A 15,995-nucleotide genomic window follows, 5' to 3' on the forward strand; every position below is an offset into this window, starting at 1 on the left:
AGCCAATGAAGGATTAGCGTCTGGAGAAAGTGGACGTGGTTTTATGAAAAGGTGTTTAAGTCTGGATAGGATTACCAGTAAGGAAGCATTCCCAGTACGATCAGGCCTAAGAGGCAACAAGTTTGCGCTTTGTTCAGAGTTTGATGGTTCTACGAGAAAGTTGTTTCTCCAAGGCTCACGACATCATTCACAAAACCTGTACGTAAACCTGATTAAGCATCAGGGGACGCTGCAGAAGCACGGATTTAAAGGTCGCTCTGCATCTTTTCAGTCACTGAATCGAGACTTTGTGTCAGACGCTGCTCCAGAGTCTCTCCCTAAAAGAAAGCCTAGAGGAGCTAAAGTAGGCATACCTAGACATGGTGGTGACCCGGGAGAACAGACCAGATCACTGCTCCAAAGCTCGTCTAGTCAGCCGTCTGTGATCTCTGACCTGATCCAGGTCCTGCGCTGCATTTCCAAATCACAGGTGTTTGCACCTGTAGGAAGTCACATCCCAGTGCTGAAACGATTCGGTGCTGGGAGTCTGAAAACTCAAGCCAAGTGCAGACACAGAGATGCAGAATGGAGGTCTCTACAGGTCCTCACAGAGGAATTTAATGATGAATACACTCCTGTCCGAGTAAAGGTAGTTTAGTACTGGCTAAACCAATGGAGTTGGATTAATTAATTGTGACTTACAGTTTCTAATAGTGTCCAACATGCTCTATTATTACATTTTCCCTTATTTTCTGTCTTTTTCTGTTCATGTGTAAATAGAGTGATGATCATCTACTGGAGACCACCAACAAAATGTTGACAGAAGAGCTCAACCAAGCAAAAAGCATCAACCAGAATCTCACACAGAACCTGGAGGAGTTTCAAACTCAAAACAAAGTACACATGCTTTTCAAATATTCTCATAATACAGTTTGAGTTTAATTTTGTAGGAGATATCTCACTATCTTCTCTAAATAGACTCTGTCGGGAAAGTTGGAAGACAAGGAGGGTGAACTGAACTCGGAGAAGAAAAACGCTCTCAAACGAGATAAAACCATACAGGGGCTCACACAAGTCCTCAGAGAAAAAGAAAAAGAGGTATAAAGAATATAATGGATCTATAACTGTTGTTTTTTTTATATTTGAATATGTGCAGCCTAAACCGGTTTTGTAATGCGTTAAACAGATTGCTGAATTGTGTCATGAGATTGAGGACAGGGATGATGCTTTGACCAAGGCTAGAGAGGCAGCTCACAAAGCTCAGCTGCAGAAATACCAGGCAAGTGATTTGAACTGATTAAACCGTGCATTAGTTTTTCGTTCAATATCAGCTATTATCTGACAGATAATCCTTTTTGTATCGTATCTCACACTCAGGGAGTTGAAGAACACCAAAACTTGTTAATGTCAAAACAATCGGAGTTGGCCCAACTTCAGGGCGAGCACCACAACAAGGTGCTTGAAGCCCAAAAACTACAGCGTGCCCTGGACAGGAAGGAACAAGAACTGGCTGACCTACAGCAAGCACGGGAACAGCTCGAAGCTGAACTGGAGGACATGCAGCAACAGAAGAAGAAAGGAGACAAAGCTTTAAATGTAAAGTGTCTGTAATAACATTATAGTCCAAAAAGGTAGGGATTGACTGTTGCTTTATGATATTTTTTTATTTCACTTTCAGGATCTGAACAATCAGCTCAAAAAGCTGACAGGAGAGATTGGAGAGAGGGAGAGTGCCCTCGAGCAGCAGTACCAGGAGATGCTGGAGCAAACTAAGAAAAAACTTCAGGCTCATGAAATCACCATCCATCGGCTTACATCCACCCTGTCTGATAAAGAGCAACAGCTACAGGTAGCGGATACAGCAATTCTGTTATTATTCTTTCTTTTTCTCTCTCCTTTTTTCTTTTTTAATGCAGTAGTTTGGGAATGAACCTTGGTTAAGTGCTTCATCTGTTAACTTAGGGCAGAGGTTATAGAGTTAAAAAAACCATGACAAAACCTCACAAACACACAAAACATCTTTTAGTAACGCTCAACGATTCACGAACAAACTAAAATCGGTCAAGTACAGGTATTTGTGTGTGTAAATGCTAAAGGTTAAGGGAAGCCCAAAATAACCTTTAATTTTTTTTAAATTTATTTTTATTAATGCAATGAAATAAATGCAATTATTTTATTGCCGAGTTGTGACCATCACCAGCACTCCCTAAGCAAGGGTAAGAAAATATTTTTTAATGGGAGAATATAAAAAGAGAGGGCAGCATTACACCTTGGTGAGGGGGTAAAGGAACAGAGAGGGAGTCAGAGGTCTGTTATTATTCTTAGTTTTGAAAATCCACCTTTAAATCTTCAGGCTGGTTTTCAAAATGTTCTTCCATCTTTCAATCAGGAGTACATAAACATTATCAGAGACTTTGAGCAAAGCAACAGTCCAAACAACAATGACGGCATGCTTTCCAAGCTGCGGCAAAGGTTGAAAGAAAAGGAGAAGGCCCTCGAGGTGGGTGTTTCCTCTTTGTAAAGTTTTTTGCACACAGCATCTGTGATTTAACTTTCACGTGTTTCATTTGTTTGACCTTTTTTGCAGCAAGCGCTGGATGAGAAATTTGTTGCCATTGAAGAGAAAGACAATGAAATTCACGCTCTGCAGCTCTCGCTCCGGGAAAAGGAGAGAGACCAGGAGAGACTTCATAACTTGCTCTCTCATAACGAGGAAACCATCAATGTAAGTAACAACCACAAGATTTTTCAACTTGATCAGAAAAAAACAGGCTGTTTTTGGTTCACATCCTTTCTGTTCCATCTTCCTGCTTGCATTCCACCCAGAATTTTAATAGTCTGATAAAAGAGAAGGACACAGAGATGCAGCACCTGGAAAACACTCTGAAGAACCTGCAGAAAGCCAAGAAAGATGTGGAAGACAACCTGAACAGATCTTTGAGGGAGAAAGACTCCATCATCAGCCAGCTGCAGCTGTCGTTGGATGGGAAAACCAAAGACATGGAGGTAGGCTGCCAATTCTCACTTTTAAACATCTTCATGTACGCTAGGTCTAATTAAGTTTGTATTTTTAATGTAACCATTTTCTAAACCTGTCCTTTTGTTTTTGTTTTCATAGGAAATGGCTGCGTCCATGCTCAGTCAGTCACACACTCATGGTCGCGACCTCGCAGAACAGATGAGTCAGAGGCTAAAAGCCACAGAGACTATGTTGGCTGAGTCCGTGAAGGCGAGGGAAGCACTGGTTAAGGACAATGAGAGCGCTGTAGAGGGGCTGCTAGCTAGCATTAGCAGCAAGGACCAACTGCTAAAGGTCAGCCTCTAAAGAGTGTGGAGTCACTGACTGTTTTAGGAAAGGAACACGTATCACAAAGTTTGCATCACTATATTGTATGAACAATGTAATTATATTGTACCAACAGTATACATATATTGTATAAACAGTATACTTAGTTTATGGAAACAATATACTTATTTTGTACAAACAAACTGCACAAACACAGGGAAAATATATTTTGGATCACTATATTGTGAAAACAATATAATTATATTGTCCAAACATGATATATTGTACAATGATATTATATTGTTCAAAGAAAATACTAATATAGTATATTGTACAAACAATATAATATGTGCAAAATAAAAATTATATTTGTACAATATAATTATATTGTTCGGACAATTTAAGTATATTGTTTATACATAATACAACATAATATCATGTTTTTACAATATGATTATATTGTTTGTACAATATAATATAATCTTTTTACAATATAATTATATTGTTCATACAACATAATCATCCAAAATACATTTTCATCCCTGAAGCTCTACGCTTCCGTACAAAGTCACATGAATTTAAGGGTAACATTTTCATTCACACACTAATGATGACATGAATGTTTAAAAGATGTTTGTTTGAGTTCAAGATAAAGACAAACATCCTTTGTCTGTCTCTTATTTGCTTTCTCTCCGTCATTAGGATTCAGCTGAACATTACAACCGCATGCTGTCAGAGCGCACTCAGGAGATCGAGGAGCTGAGGAGGCAACTCTCTGACAAGCAGCAACAACTCGCCTCTGCTGAGAAGCAGAGCTCTGCAGCAGCCCAGGAGGGTTATTTAGAGACGGCAGAGCTCAGAGCGCTGCTGGCTGAGAAAGACAGCCTCATCAACGTAAGGTTCCTTTGGGATAAGAGCAGCCATGGAGCTGTAAATTGAGCAAAGCTTAACAAGCTCTTTTTCCATTTGCTGACATTGTGTTTTATGCCTTTCTAGTTTGAAGAGGTGATGCCTTTGTTTTTCTGCAGAAACTTGTGCAGCGTGGACAGGATAGGGACCAGGCCTTGGCAGAAATGAGGAAACAGACAGGGCCAGACCAGGTCCTTGAGCTACAACAAACCATTCAAATCATGCAACAAAAACTAGATGAAAAAGAGGGTATGGATTTCCCAGTTTACTTTTTCATGTTTGAAATTGAAAACTTGGCAAGTTTACCATTTGTTTTTTTTTCCCCTTTAAGATGAGTTGTCCAGGATGAACGGTAAGGATAGTCAGGAGAACCTGAATCTCCCCGGGAAGAAGACTGTAGTGGTGCTAAAGAAGGAGTTAGCACAGAAAACGGAAGCTTTAAACAAAGCTCTGAAAAGAGAAAATGAACTGAAGGTCAGGTTCAAAAGGACTTCTATCATGTGATGATAAGCTGTTTGTTTTTACTAATAATCTTTTATCTTTTCAGATGTCTTTGGCTGAGCTTCAGTCAACCCTGACTGAGCTTGAGGGTCGCAGTGAAGGTCAAGCTGCAAACATTGAATCCCTGACTGCTACTCTGAAAACTAAGGAAGAGATCATTGATGTAAATATTCAACCAAAGACCTCTCAGCGCTCAAGGAGGTTTTGTGTCAAAAAAAGGGGAAAAAGGCAATCCAAGCAATCCAAGTTTCATTTTTTGACACATTTCTTCCCCCTGTTTTTCCAAGAGCACCCAAAACTGCTCAACTTTAAACACTTTGAGCAGCCAGTCATCCCCTTGTTTTTTTACTCAGTAGCCTTTGTTGAATTATCTGATGTTTTCTTATTCCCTTTGAATAGGTTCTCCACCAACGCCTTGGTCAGAGAGGCGACAGCCGCTCTCAACAGGACCAGGATCATTCTCGAGATCACATCCTTTGCGCTGAGATGGACGGGTCCCTCCCTGTTCTCCCTCAAAGACAGATAACCATCATAGGGGGCAACAGCCAACAAGAAGTAAAGCTTTCATCTTTTCCAAAATGACTTCACCCGATTTTCTTTTTCAGTTTTTGAATTCAATGATGTTCTGCCTCGTAGGGTTTGCCAAACTTGATAGCCTTACAACAAGAGCACGATGCTCTACACAAAGCTCTGAGGGCGGAGCAACAGCTCTACTCTAACCTGGTCAGGACTGTGAAGGAACAGGACAGGTAGAGAATTACAGGAAACTTGTAAAAAATAATATGTTAAGGTTTCATTTATTCAGACAACTTTTTTCAGGAGATTTACTTCGAAATGTATAGTAACACCTTATTTGAAGTGTTATACATGTGTCATGAAGGCTGTCATTAGATGTTGTTTGTTACCCTAACCCTCTGTTAGTCTAACCCCTAACCCTAACTCAAAAAGTGTCAACATGGCTCAAAAGGTGTCATAATTTAGCAAACAACACTTAATGACACCCTTCATTGATTAGTTGATTGATTATACTTTAATAATCCTTGAGGGAAAATTCAGTTTCAGTTACATCCCGACCAAGAAACATGAAAGGACAATCACATATAACATGGAGGGACAGGAACGGGAGAACTGTGGAGCAGCCAGCAGCAGGGCGGTGAGAAATATGGAACAATGGGCAAGAAGAGGAGGTAAAAACGACAAAACCAAACTAGGCCCTTGTTATTTATGCTAATAACAGGTGTCATATCATAATAATGACAGCGTAATGTGAGCCTTAGGTATACCTTATGAAAGAACTCGTAAGGATAAATCAAAGTCACGGTAGATGCCTTTGACAGTTGACAGTGGAAACATGTCAGGCGATCAAAGTAAATTTCGAAGTAAATTTCCTGAAAAAAGTTGTCTGAATGATTTAAACCTTAACATATTTAAAAAAAAAAAAAAAAAAAGACAAAATTAACTTGCTGGAATGTGTAAAAAAATATATATTTTGTTTATTTGCATTAGATTTAGAGCTTGGTTTTTTGTTTTTGGTTTTTTTTTTTCCCCAGTGCTCAGCGTCTCCACGCTCTGCAGCTGGAGCTGACAGCGGTGCAGCTCCTCAGGCAGCAGCTAGAAGACGGCATCAAAACTAACGAGGAGCTAAGGGACAACCTGGAAAGAGACATACACAAAGCCAAGAAAAGAGAAGGTGCGGTGCAAAAACAACTGAGTGTGGATGAGGGATAAAATGAAAATAAAGAAATAAAGAACAAAAGAAATGACATCATTCAACAGTTTATCTGTCAAGGACTCAGAGAGGCCACCATGCTCTATATCTATAGCTCATAGCAGTGTGTGCTGCACGTGCACAGCCTACTAACACCCCATTTGTCTTTCCATTCAGCATGCTCACCTGCTCCTGTCCTTCTCTTTTTATATGTTCCTATTTATCGTCTACTCATCACCTCCTCGTCTGCATGTGTGTTTTTTCATTGTTCTCTCAGTAAATGTGTGGATTCTCCACTCATCTGTTCTGTATTATCCAAATAAACGATTCATGTCTTCTCTGTCAATCAAGCCTAACCTTTCATTTCCTTGATTTTAATTTTATCCCTTCAAATCATTTGCTTGTTTGTTGATTGCATTACCTCCCTGACATTACACTGGTTATAGGAACCAAACTGTCACATCATGTGTAAGTCGAAGTATATCATTATATAACAACTTGAATGCTATTTGAATACGTTACATAACAGTGCAAAGCTCTGTCCATTAAAAAGTAAAAATAGAATGTAGAGCAAAGAGTTATTACTGCTTAGGTTCTTTCAGTTAATTTACTCCAGCATTTTAATATTATCAATGCACAGCTTTGAGATGAATTAAAATTCAAGGTTTCAAGGATTTGAATTTGTCAGTAATGCTTATGAAAAACATACAGAATGAAAATACAAACCCGAGTCCCCCTTTATATAACAACGACCCGAAATGTGACAACACCCAATTGTTATAAAAAATTTTTTTTAAATAAAACCCGAAATGTAACTGGTAAATAATGTAATAAAAGGGCTGAGCCCAAAATGTAATAATAAAAAAAGGTAATTAAACACAAAATGTAAAAAGTTTTTGCCGTCATTATTACATTATGGGGCATGAAAAGCATTTTCCCCCTAATAGTGTAATTATTTCATTACATCATAGAGTGAGTCAATGATTTATGGATTAAAGGGCTTATTGCTTCAACGTCTACATTAGTATCATGAGTAGTATCATACACAAATGCATATGTTTAAATATGTATGGTATATACAGTGTGTGTATATATATACATATTATTGAAATTTTATTAGACTTTTAGGGAACCTTGATATTTTTAGTAATTTTTTTTTCTTATCTTCATATATATATACATAAAAAGTTGAGCTCAACACTTTTGTTACATTATTGACCAGTTATCACCTTTCAGGTTTTAAAATAAAAAAATGAATAAAAATTCAGGTCTTGTTACATTTGACGTCGTTGTTATATCGGGCTCTAACATGGCTTTTAGCAAAATGTAAAAATAAAAATACATATTTATTTACAAAAGCAGCAATAGAAAATCCTCACATTTTGGATTATCCCAGTATTTTTGCACGTGTATTCGCCTGCTTACAATCTCTCCCTGCTCAGTGCATGCTCCTCTTTTTGCTTCTGCCTGCAGAGTGCCAGGTGTTTAAATAGGTCAGCCGTAAGTAACTGGACTGCAGGTCATGGGCTGCATGCAGAGTCACAGCCGGCCAATTACAGATAAATGATATTTCCCCACATTTTATATAAAGGTTATGCAATCATGTTTGTACACTTAATAAGTCTGGAAAACAAATAGTTATGTAAATGTTTCACTTGTATAATTCCATGCATCTGTAATTATTATAGAGTTTTAGTTAATCACATTTAGCCAGTTGTTGACGTTGTCCAAAAGAGCTTAGGTCTTTTTCCCCACTCTTTATCCCTGGTTATTTGAGTACTTAACACCTACCATAATGAAAACATTCCAATTATGACATTTGTTTTACTAGTAATCTTAGATGAGATCTTACACAAATTGACACTATGGTAAGGTTTCATTTATTCAGACAACTTTTTTTCAGGAAATTTAATTTGATCTCCTGACATGTTTCGCCTGTCAACTGCCAGTCTTCTTCAGAGGTGTCTGTCGATCGCTTTGATGTTCCGCGTAATAAGTTAATTTTGTCTTCTTTTTGAATTATATGGTAAGGTTTCATTTATTCAGACAACTTTTATTGAGGAAATTTACTTTGACCTCCTGACATGTTTCGCCTGTCAACTGCCAGTCTTCTTCAGAGGTGTCTGCCGATCGCTTTGATGTTTCCTTGACTTCCGTGTAATAAGTTTATTTTGTCTTCATTTATTCAGACAACTTTTTTTCAGGAAATTTACTTTGATCTCCTGACATGTTTGCTGGAACCTGCTGGAATTAATACGCGGAAGTTAAGGACACATCAAAGTCGAAACAGGCCAGGAGATCAAAATAGATTTCCTGAAAAAAAAAGTCGTCTGAATAAATGAAACCGCAACATATTTTTCAAAAATAACTTGCTGGAAAGATTGTGCGGAAGTCAAGGACACATCAAAGCGATCAGCAGATGCCTGAAGAAGACTGGCAGTTGACAGTCAAAACATGTTAGGAGATGAAAGTAAAATTCCTGAAAAGCAGGGGTCTGAATAAATGAAGCCTTAACATATTATTAAAAAAGAAGACAAAAAAACTTGCTGGAAAAAATTATCTCTTGAACAACTTTGAGCAATAAATAAACTAAACGTTACTCATTATCCATGTAACAACAAACTCCATTTGTTATCAATTTGTAAAAAACACGCTGCCATGTTTGAAATGTGTAGATAATTGTGAGTTTTTGTTCAGGTTTGGACTTCATTGATCCGAATGAAATGGAGAGCTTGAGAAATCAGCTGGAAGACGCACACCGCTGGAACACGTCTTTACAGGCTCGCCTTGGAGAGATTCAGAACCGAGGAGGGGGAGTGGGTGGAGCCAAAGATGGTGGTAAGACCAAAATAGAAAAAAACACACTTTCCCTATGTTTTTTGTGTGTGTGTGTGTAAGTTTCCTATAAATAACAAGTCATTTGAATGTTTTACAGTCGACAGCTTTAGCTTAGTTGGAGATCAGACCTCATACCTGAGTATCTGTGTTGAAGAAGGGCACGATAAGAGTTTATCTCAACTCTCTGTGCAGGAGCTAATACAAAAGGTAACATCCTGTTTCAAAAAAATTGTATGAAAAATGCTTTTTTTAATTCAACAAATACTAGTGGTGTGCCATCTAAGGACCGATTCGAGTATGATTCAGGGTACTATGATTCGATTATTCAACGGTTATCACGACATTAACGATGCATCTTTTTTTCTCTCCCCTATTCAGGGTTTCTTTTTTCCTCACTTCGTGGCTATGTGTTGGTATCCAATAATTAAAGTAACCAAACAGATGTATCACTATAGATATGTCAAATCACCAAATTCAACTGTAATCATATTACAAAAGAAATAAATATAACAATATAAAGATAACTAAAATATGATCTTATTCTGCTAATTCAATTTGAACCAAGACAAAAGCTAGCCTATTCAGAAAAAAAACCACTTCACTTCCAAACAAAATCTTAAATGAACAGCATAAATCCCTTAAGAAACTAAACACTTTATTATCCACAATAAAAGCAGCGTTAAAAACATAAACTCCCATAACAGATTTGGAATTTGCGTTTTTAAATAAACGGTGGATGGATAGTCATTCAATTATTATGAAAAACAATAAGTTTTGAACATTTATGAATCGTTATTGAATCATCACGTGTTGCATCGCAATAAATTTAACAATCAATGTATTGGCACACTTCTATCAAATACCCCTCAGATGTGGCAGCAGATAGTTATGCTATTTAGTAAAATGTGTTTTTTTTGTCATGCTTTAGGTCCAGGAACTAGAGAACTATGTCAGTGAACTGCAAACTTTAAACAATCAGCTGCAGAGTCGATTATCTCTGATGGAAAAAGACAAAGATGAGTGGAAACAGGTAACAGGCCATTTCTGCAATGTTTTTTATTTGTGTCTTAGATGTGTTTCCTAATCCTTCTAATGAAACATTTCTCATGTAAAAACTGTTAATAGCAAGTCGTGTTAAATGAATTCCACTTCTTTAGCTCCTTTCTAACCTTTGAACCTGCATTAACCTCTTAACCTCTGTTTTGTCTAGTGTCTCTTAATAATGCCTTTGTGGTGCTTCTTGTCTTTCTTTCTTAAACAAGTCTTTAGTGATGTCCTACGCTGTCCTTCACTTACCCTGATTGATCCATGTTCTTTGTTTTTTTTTTTTTTTTATCTCTGTGTCCCATGACTCGGTCTCTCCTCGCCATGCCACATTAGACACGTCATGCCATTCTGCTCTTGCTGTGCAGTGTTTTTATGGATTCTGTTCCCTCGTTAAATTTTCTTTTACCAAGCCATGTATGTCACACTCGCCTCCCATCCCATTACTCTGACAGCTTGAGAAGATGCAGGTGAAACAGCCAGCTGATATTTCAAATTTGGATGAAGCCACTCAGACTGATGTTACTCATGAACAGGTAATACATATGTATCTGATAACCTTAAAGGGATCCTCCACTGTTTTTACAAATGTGGCCTATAACGTTTGAAATGTACTTATTAGAAGACATATGCCTAATAAAATGCATTATTTTGCACCATACTCATTTTATTAACTTTTAAAAATTGAACTCTGATGGCTGAATTTACAGAGTAATCATGGGCTGTTGAAGACCCACAAACCCTGAAAATAGTAGTCATTTTTGGTGAGCTTCCTTCAACAGTCGCTAACTTCAGCCACCAGAGCATGTCAGCGCACTACTTAAATAAAAGTAAAGGTTTCTTAGGAGAGTTCTTCTTCTCTGCTTCATTGTCTACTCCCAAACCGCAGAGTTGGAACTGTCGCCCTCTGTGGTCACAGATTTTTTTCGCGTCACAACTGTTTTTATTCTCTTTCAGTAAACAAAAGAGGCTTACATCTGCATCTTTAACTTTTCCTGATTATTTAGAGCAACCAAAAGCAGGACAAGCTGTCATTTTGACAGAAAAATATGCTAAATGATCAAAAAAGTAGACTGAATGTTTCACTCCATTAGAGAACAATGGGATGTTTACAGGCAGTGGGGCCATGTGACATCATCAATCACGTGATTACAAGATGGCGGAACACAGGCTCTAAAACTGTAAAGTAGTCCCATTTTTAAAGTTAATTAAATGAATATGGTGCAAAATAATGCGCTTTGTTAGGCATAGACCTAATAAGTACTGTACATTTGTAAAAACAGTGGAGAATCAATTTAATGGGGAGTGATTGGTGTGTTAAGTACTGTGTTACAGTGCATCTAAAATAAGGTGTGTTTAACATCTGTTGTGTTTAGAATGGGGCTGAAATGTTTTGGGAGAATGAGACCTTTGGTCAGAGAGGAAAGAACACAATAGAAAAAAATCCAAGAGAGGAGAAAGTAGATGTTGGGTCCACCTCCATCACACACCTTCGGTCAGTTCAGTATGTCTTAATTTCACTTTTAAACTTTGAACAGTTTACTCACCACATTTTTGTCCTGTCAAAGAGAGGAGCTGCTGAGCCTGAGGTCAGAGAATGCAGCGCTGCGCGGCCTCATGAAGGAACAAAAGTCTTCTATGCATAAAGAGAAAGAGAGCGCAGATGCTTCAGGGAACAGCAGCGAGGGACAGACTGAAATGAGACGCAGTTTGGAAACACTGTTCCCCCAGGCGAAAGATACTTTAATGGTTGCTAAACAGCTGAAGGACAACAGAGACGTTAAGAAGTCGTATGAGGTGCCTGATGGGGAATTGCCTGGTACTAAGACTGAAGAGAAGAGGTTTCTGATGGCCAGACAGAAACAGAGTAAGAATGCAAAGCAGCAAAGCACAAGTGAAAGAGTAAGTTTTGCATTAAACAGGGAATCAAGAAAATATGTTAAAGAGTAACTAAACCCCAAACCCACTTTTTCTGCTGAATATATGTATTTGGGTATTAATCAGTACTGTTGATTGATCTGAGTCCAACTTTTAACATTTTAGTAAAAGTATTTTAGTTTTACATATTTCGTTGTAAAATGTCAGTCACTGCCCTCTAAGGGTTAAATGCCGGCTATTACAATTCAATTTTGCTATTGGCTGAAACAGATTACAAGACGTCATTTGGACTATTGTCACCAGCTGTCACTGTTGGCCCCGCCCCTCCTATAAAAGCTGTGGGGAGGGACTAATTTTCCTCCAATCCCAGCCCTCAGTGAGCATTGATTGACAGCTCGGTTTGAGGCTTAAATTAAATTCTCAATACTAACTTAACAAATGCCTAATGAGGGTTTAAATGAAAATGTATTCACCCACAGCCTTAAACTGCTATTTCATCAAGACAATTCTTTACATTTTGGTCAAGAAAAAGTGGACGTACGCTCAGATCTGAACGTACGGACGGTTGATAAATAAGGGCCATCGTGTGTGTATTTCTGTCTGTCTCTGCGTGTGCGTGAACGTGCGTGTACTTGTTGTGGCTGTGTGTGCATCTTCCTGGTTTATGTATTTGTGCATGAGATGGTGATCCGGGGCTCATGGCTGGAGAGCAGGGGCTGTTTGTGATTGCTATAGTATCTGTGGGGATTGTGTGTGCTTGTGATTGTAGTAGTTGAGCAGAGCTCAGCTGTCACTGCGCAGTGCTGTGACTGGGCGTGTCTTAACTGCTTCTGGAGTAACGCCCATAATCAAGGCATTTTTTTAAGTGGCAGGTCTGCACAAAGCAGGGGTTTAGTTACTCTTTAACTTTGGCGATGTCGCTGACTGTTTTTTGTTTTATTTTAGGCCACTTTCAAATCTCGTCTGCCTGTCCCTGTGAGGCTGAGAGTGGATTCAAGCAGCAGCAGCTCTCAGCTTGTCAGCTCTGAACAGATAAACAGTAACGAACCTCAGCATCAGGCTGATGTTGATGAATCTGATCAGCTGTTACAGTCAGTGACTGAAAGTCTTGCATCACATGCTCCAAACTGCAGCACTATTGATACAAACAAGGTCTGTGAAGGGCAGACCTTAAAAACGGATCCAGAACCAGATCTCGCCTCTCTTCTCACTCAGCTGGAGTCGCTTCACCGAGAGTGCCAGGACAAAGAAGCTCTGAACCAAACGCTGACTCAGCAACTCGCTGACTGGGAGGAGCTTCACGAAAAGCTCCAGGTAAAGGACAGACTCAACCGACAGTACGTGGAGGCTCTACAAGCAGCCGAGTCCACCATCGCCTACCTCACCGCCTGCAGTCTGGACAGTCAGGGAGGGTTAGGGTCACACGTCGGTCCAACCCCAGGGTATTCTGATCTCCAAAACAGGTGCGCGGAGCTGCAGAATGCTCTGCAAGAGAAGGAGGAGCTCAAACATCAGCTGCTTGGGCTTCTGAGCTTGGCTGAAAAAGTCTTGACCTCATCCTGCAGTGAAAGAGCTTCTCCAGAAATCACTGATCTTCACTTAAAGATAAAGGACGCTCTGCAGCATGTGAGTAATTCTTCAAACACAGAAAGCTCAGGACGGGGCCTCAAAGCCACGCTTTCTCGACACGAGCTGCAGCAACAGGCAAACTCGTTGCAGGAGTCGCTTTGGAAGCAGAACAGGCTCAACGCAGAGCTGCAGGAACAACTGAGATCTACAGAAACCTCCATTAAACAGACATCATTTAAAGAAAAGGAACCAAATGTACATCAGCTAACTGAAGGTTTTAATAGTGATTTAAACCAGGAGATAATTACAGTTGTAACAAACTGCTTTGGTGCTACAGTTGGTGCTATTTCCTCTCTTGTGTCATATTGTGAAAAGTCTTGCTCTCCGACTTCAGGGAGATCATCTGAAGTCAGCTCTGACTTGCAAATCACTTTAGACGAGCTCCAGAAAGCTTTTCAAGTCAAGGAACAACTGCAAACAACCACCCTGAAACAAAACAGACTGCCCAGCGTATTTTTAACAGACACAGGTCAAAACCTGCTCAGACACCTTTCTCTCCTTCACAAGGTGATCACTGATCACTTTCAGAAAGATTCAGAACTCCAGCCTTCAGTGCAAGAAGACAGAAGGCACAGAGTGGACGACGACGCCCACAAAGTCACACAAGACCCCAGAGGATTACCGCCCGATGTTCAAGCCCAACTGGAGGCTCTGCACAAGGCACTGAGGGAGAAGAAGAAAACATGCAAAAGCCTTGAGGAGAAACTGGCCACAGCTCTCACCAATACACCATCACCTGAAACAGCCAGGAAAGGTAAGACCACACCTGCAGGGAGGTTAAAATCTTTGCAACGGGAAGCCTTTTTTTTACTTTAGTAGCACCGCATTATGATAAATGTTAGTGATGCACCAAAATTCTGGCCACCGAAAATGTTGACCGAAACAGGATGGTAACTAACTGTAATTCAAGTACCAATATCAAAAACTAGTGGTATGTTAATCAAACTGTCAAATTACATTTTTCAAAAAAGTTAAGCTTTTGCTTCTACAACAGATTCTGATTATATTAAGTTCTTAAATTCTTTTTTAAAAAGTAATCACATACATTCATAAAAGTGCCCAGTATGTTTAATCAACTTCCAGGCCAAAATGCATTGAGGAGTGAGGTATTTTAACATGGTCTGATGTGGTTCACTGACACCTAGTGACCGGGCATTTACGGCTATGCATATGTTCGTGCAATTAAATGATTTTTTTCCATTTAAAAGCATCATTAAAAAAATCGATTTGGACATTTTTTGGATCGATACGATAATCGAGCTGTGAAATGTCGCTGAATCGATTTTTTTTCTTACACTCTTATTGTGCATTGTTAGAATGTCAGTGCTAAATAAATATTTTCGTGTTTTTAATTGATTTATTCTTTGAAGCTATAACATTAATTTATTCAATTGCAATGTTTTAATTTTAGTGAGGTTAGTACACATTCAATGCCATAAATACCAATTTGCATATTGATATCTTTCTGTGTTTTGGTTCAGCCAAGAATTTTCATTTTGGTGCATCCTAATAAATATTGATTTAAAAATAAGATAAAGAAGGTCCAGAATGGATATCTACCATAACCTAACCCTAACCCATCGTATATTGCCTCCACTGCCAGCTGCGGAGCAGGATGACAAAGGCGTGCAGGTGGATTTGCAGGACCTGGGTTACGAAACCAGTGCCAAGAGTGAGAACGATAGGGAAGAAAGCAGTAGCACAGGTAGACACGGCTTTCAGAGTGGACTCTAATCTCACACAGTGAAAGGGTTTCTCACTCTATGTCTGCATGATGAGCACAGCAAAGGCACCCTTAACACACCGTTTCTACTCTGACCCTGGGAAGTGTTCTCTGTTTGGGTTCAGTAACAACACACTGTCTTCTGGTTTTTAGCCTGTTTTTTCTTTCTGCACCAGATTCTTGCATGTCTTGTCTTGAACATTTGGGAATGTCTTTGTTCTCGGCACTCATTAACCTTTCACTTTTTTCACTGCCTTTACCATTTGCTGAATCTAACTGTGCAGGTTTTGTCCTTAATGTGTTTGCAGATTTAGAGTTGGGTGTGAACCCCAGTCATCACAGCGCCTGCAGCCTTCCCGCTCTGTTGAAACATGAACGGGCCAACTTTTCTTCCACTGAAAACTTGGACTCCACCTCCAGCACTCCGTACCCAAGTTCTCCAGCTCTGAGCTCTGCCAAGGTTTTTATATTTATATTTTATATTCACTCCAGTCTTTCAT

General features: G+C 39.2%; 1 protein-coding gene across 6 annotated transcripts in view; it reads left to right on the top strand.

The window, feature by feature from the left end:
• The window catches only part of cdk5rap2 (CDK5 regulatory subunit associated protein 2), a 55,523-nt gene that overhangs the window by 12,376 nt on the left and 27,152 nt on the right, over window positions 1–15,995 (top strand). For 5 of the 6 annotated variants that reach the window (XM_028462205.1, XM_028462210.1, XM_028462206.1 and 2 more), the window contains exons 10-34: window positions 760–876; window positions 958–1,077; window positions 1,166–1,258; window positions 1,357–1,575; window positions 1,658–1,828; window positions 2,369–2,479; window positions 2,567–2,704; window positions 2,806–2,985; window positions 3,098–3,292; window positions 3,968–4,159; window positions 4,294–4,423; window positions 4,506–4,648; window positions 4,722–4,838; window positions 5,075–5,230; window positions 5,312–5,424; window positions 6,226–6,365; window positions 9,081–9,221; window positions 9,319–9,428; window positions 10,150–10,251; window positions 10,721–10,801; window positions 11,642–11,760; window positions 11,834–12,167; window positions 13,089–14,526; window positions 15,376–15,477; window positions 15,804–15,955. In XM_028462205.1, the coding sequence (XP_028318006.1) occupies window positions 760–876; window positions 958–1,077; window positions 1,166–1,258; window positions 1,357–1,575; window positions 1,658–1,828; window positions 2,369–2,479; window positions 2,567–2,704; window positions 2,806–2,985; window positions 3,098–3,292; window positions 3,968–4,159; window positions 4,294–4,423; window positions 4,506–4,648; window positions 4,722–4,838; window positions 5,075–5,230; window positions 5,312–5,424; window positions 6,226–6,365; window positions 9,081–9,221; window positions 9,319–9,428; window positions 10,150–10,251; window positions 10,721–10,801; window positions 11,642–11,760; window positions 11,834–12,167; window positions 13,089–14,526; window positions 15,376–15,477; window positions 15,804–15,955 (4,914 nt within the window). The remainder of the gene's footprint in view (window positions 1–759; window positions 877–957; window positions 1,078–1,165; window positions 1,259–1,356; window positions 1,576–1,657; window positions 1,829–2,368; window positions 2,480–2,566; window positions 2,705–2,805; window positions 2,986–3,097; window positions 3,293–3,967; window positions 4,160–4,293; window positions 4,424–4,505; window positions 4,649–4,721; window positions 4,839–5,074; window positions 5,231–5,311; window positions 5,425–6,225; window positions 6,366–9,080; window positions 9,222–9,318; window positions 9,429–10,149; window positions 10,252–10,720; window positions 10,802–11,641; window positions 11,761–11,833; window positions 12,168–13,088; window positions 14,527–15,375; window positions 15,478–15,803; window positions 15,956–15,995) is intronic. The other variant, XM_028462209.1, reaches the window with a different exon arrangement.

Source organism: Gouania willdenowi, chromosome 12 (genome assembly GCF_900634775.1).
Source record: "Gouania willdenowi chromosome 12, fGouWil2.1, whole genome shotgun sequence".
In the NCBI taxonomy this organism is placed as follows: Eukaryota; Metazoa; Chordata; class Actinopteri; order Blenniiformes; family Gobiesocidae; genus Gouania; species Gouania willdenowi.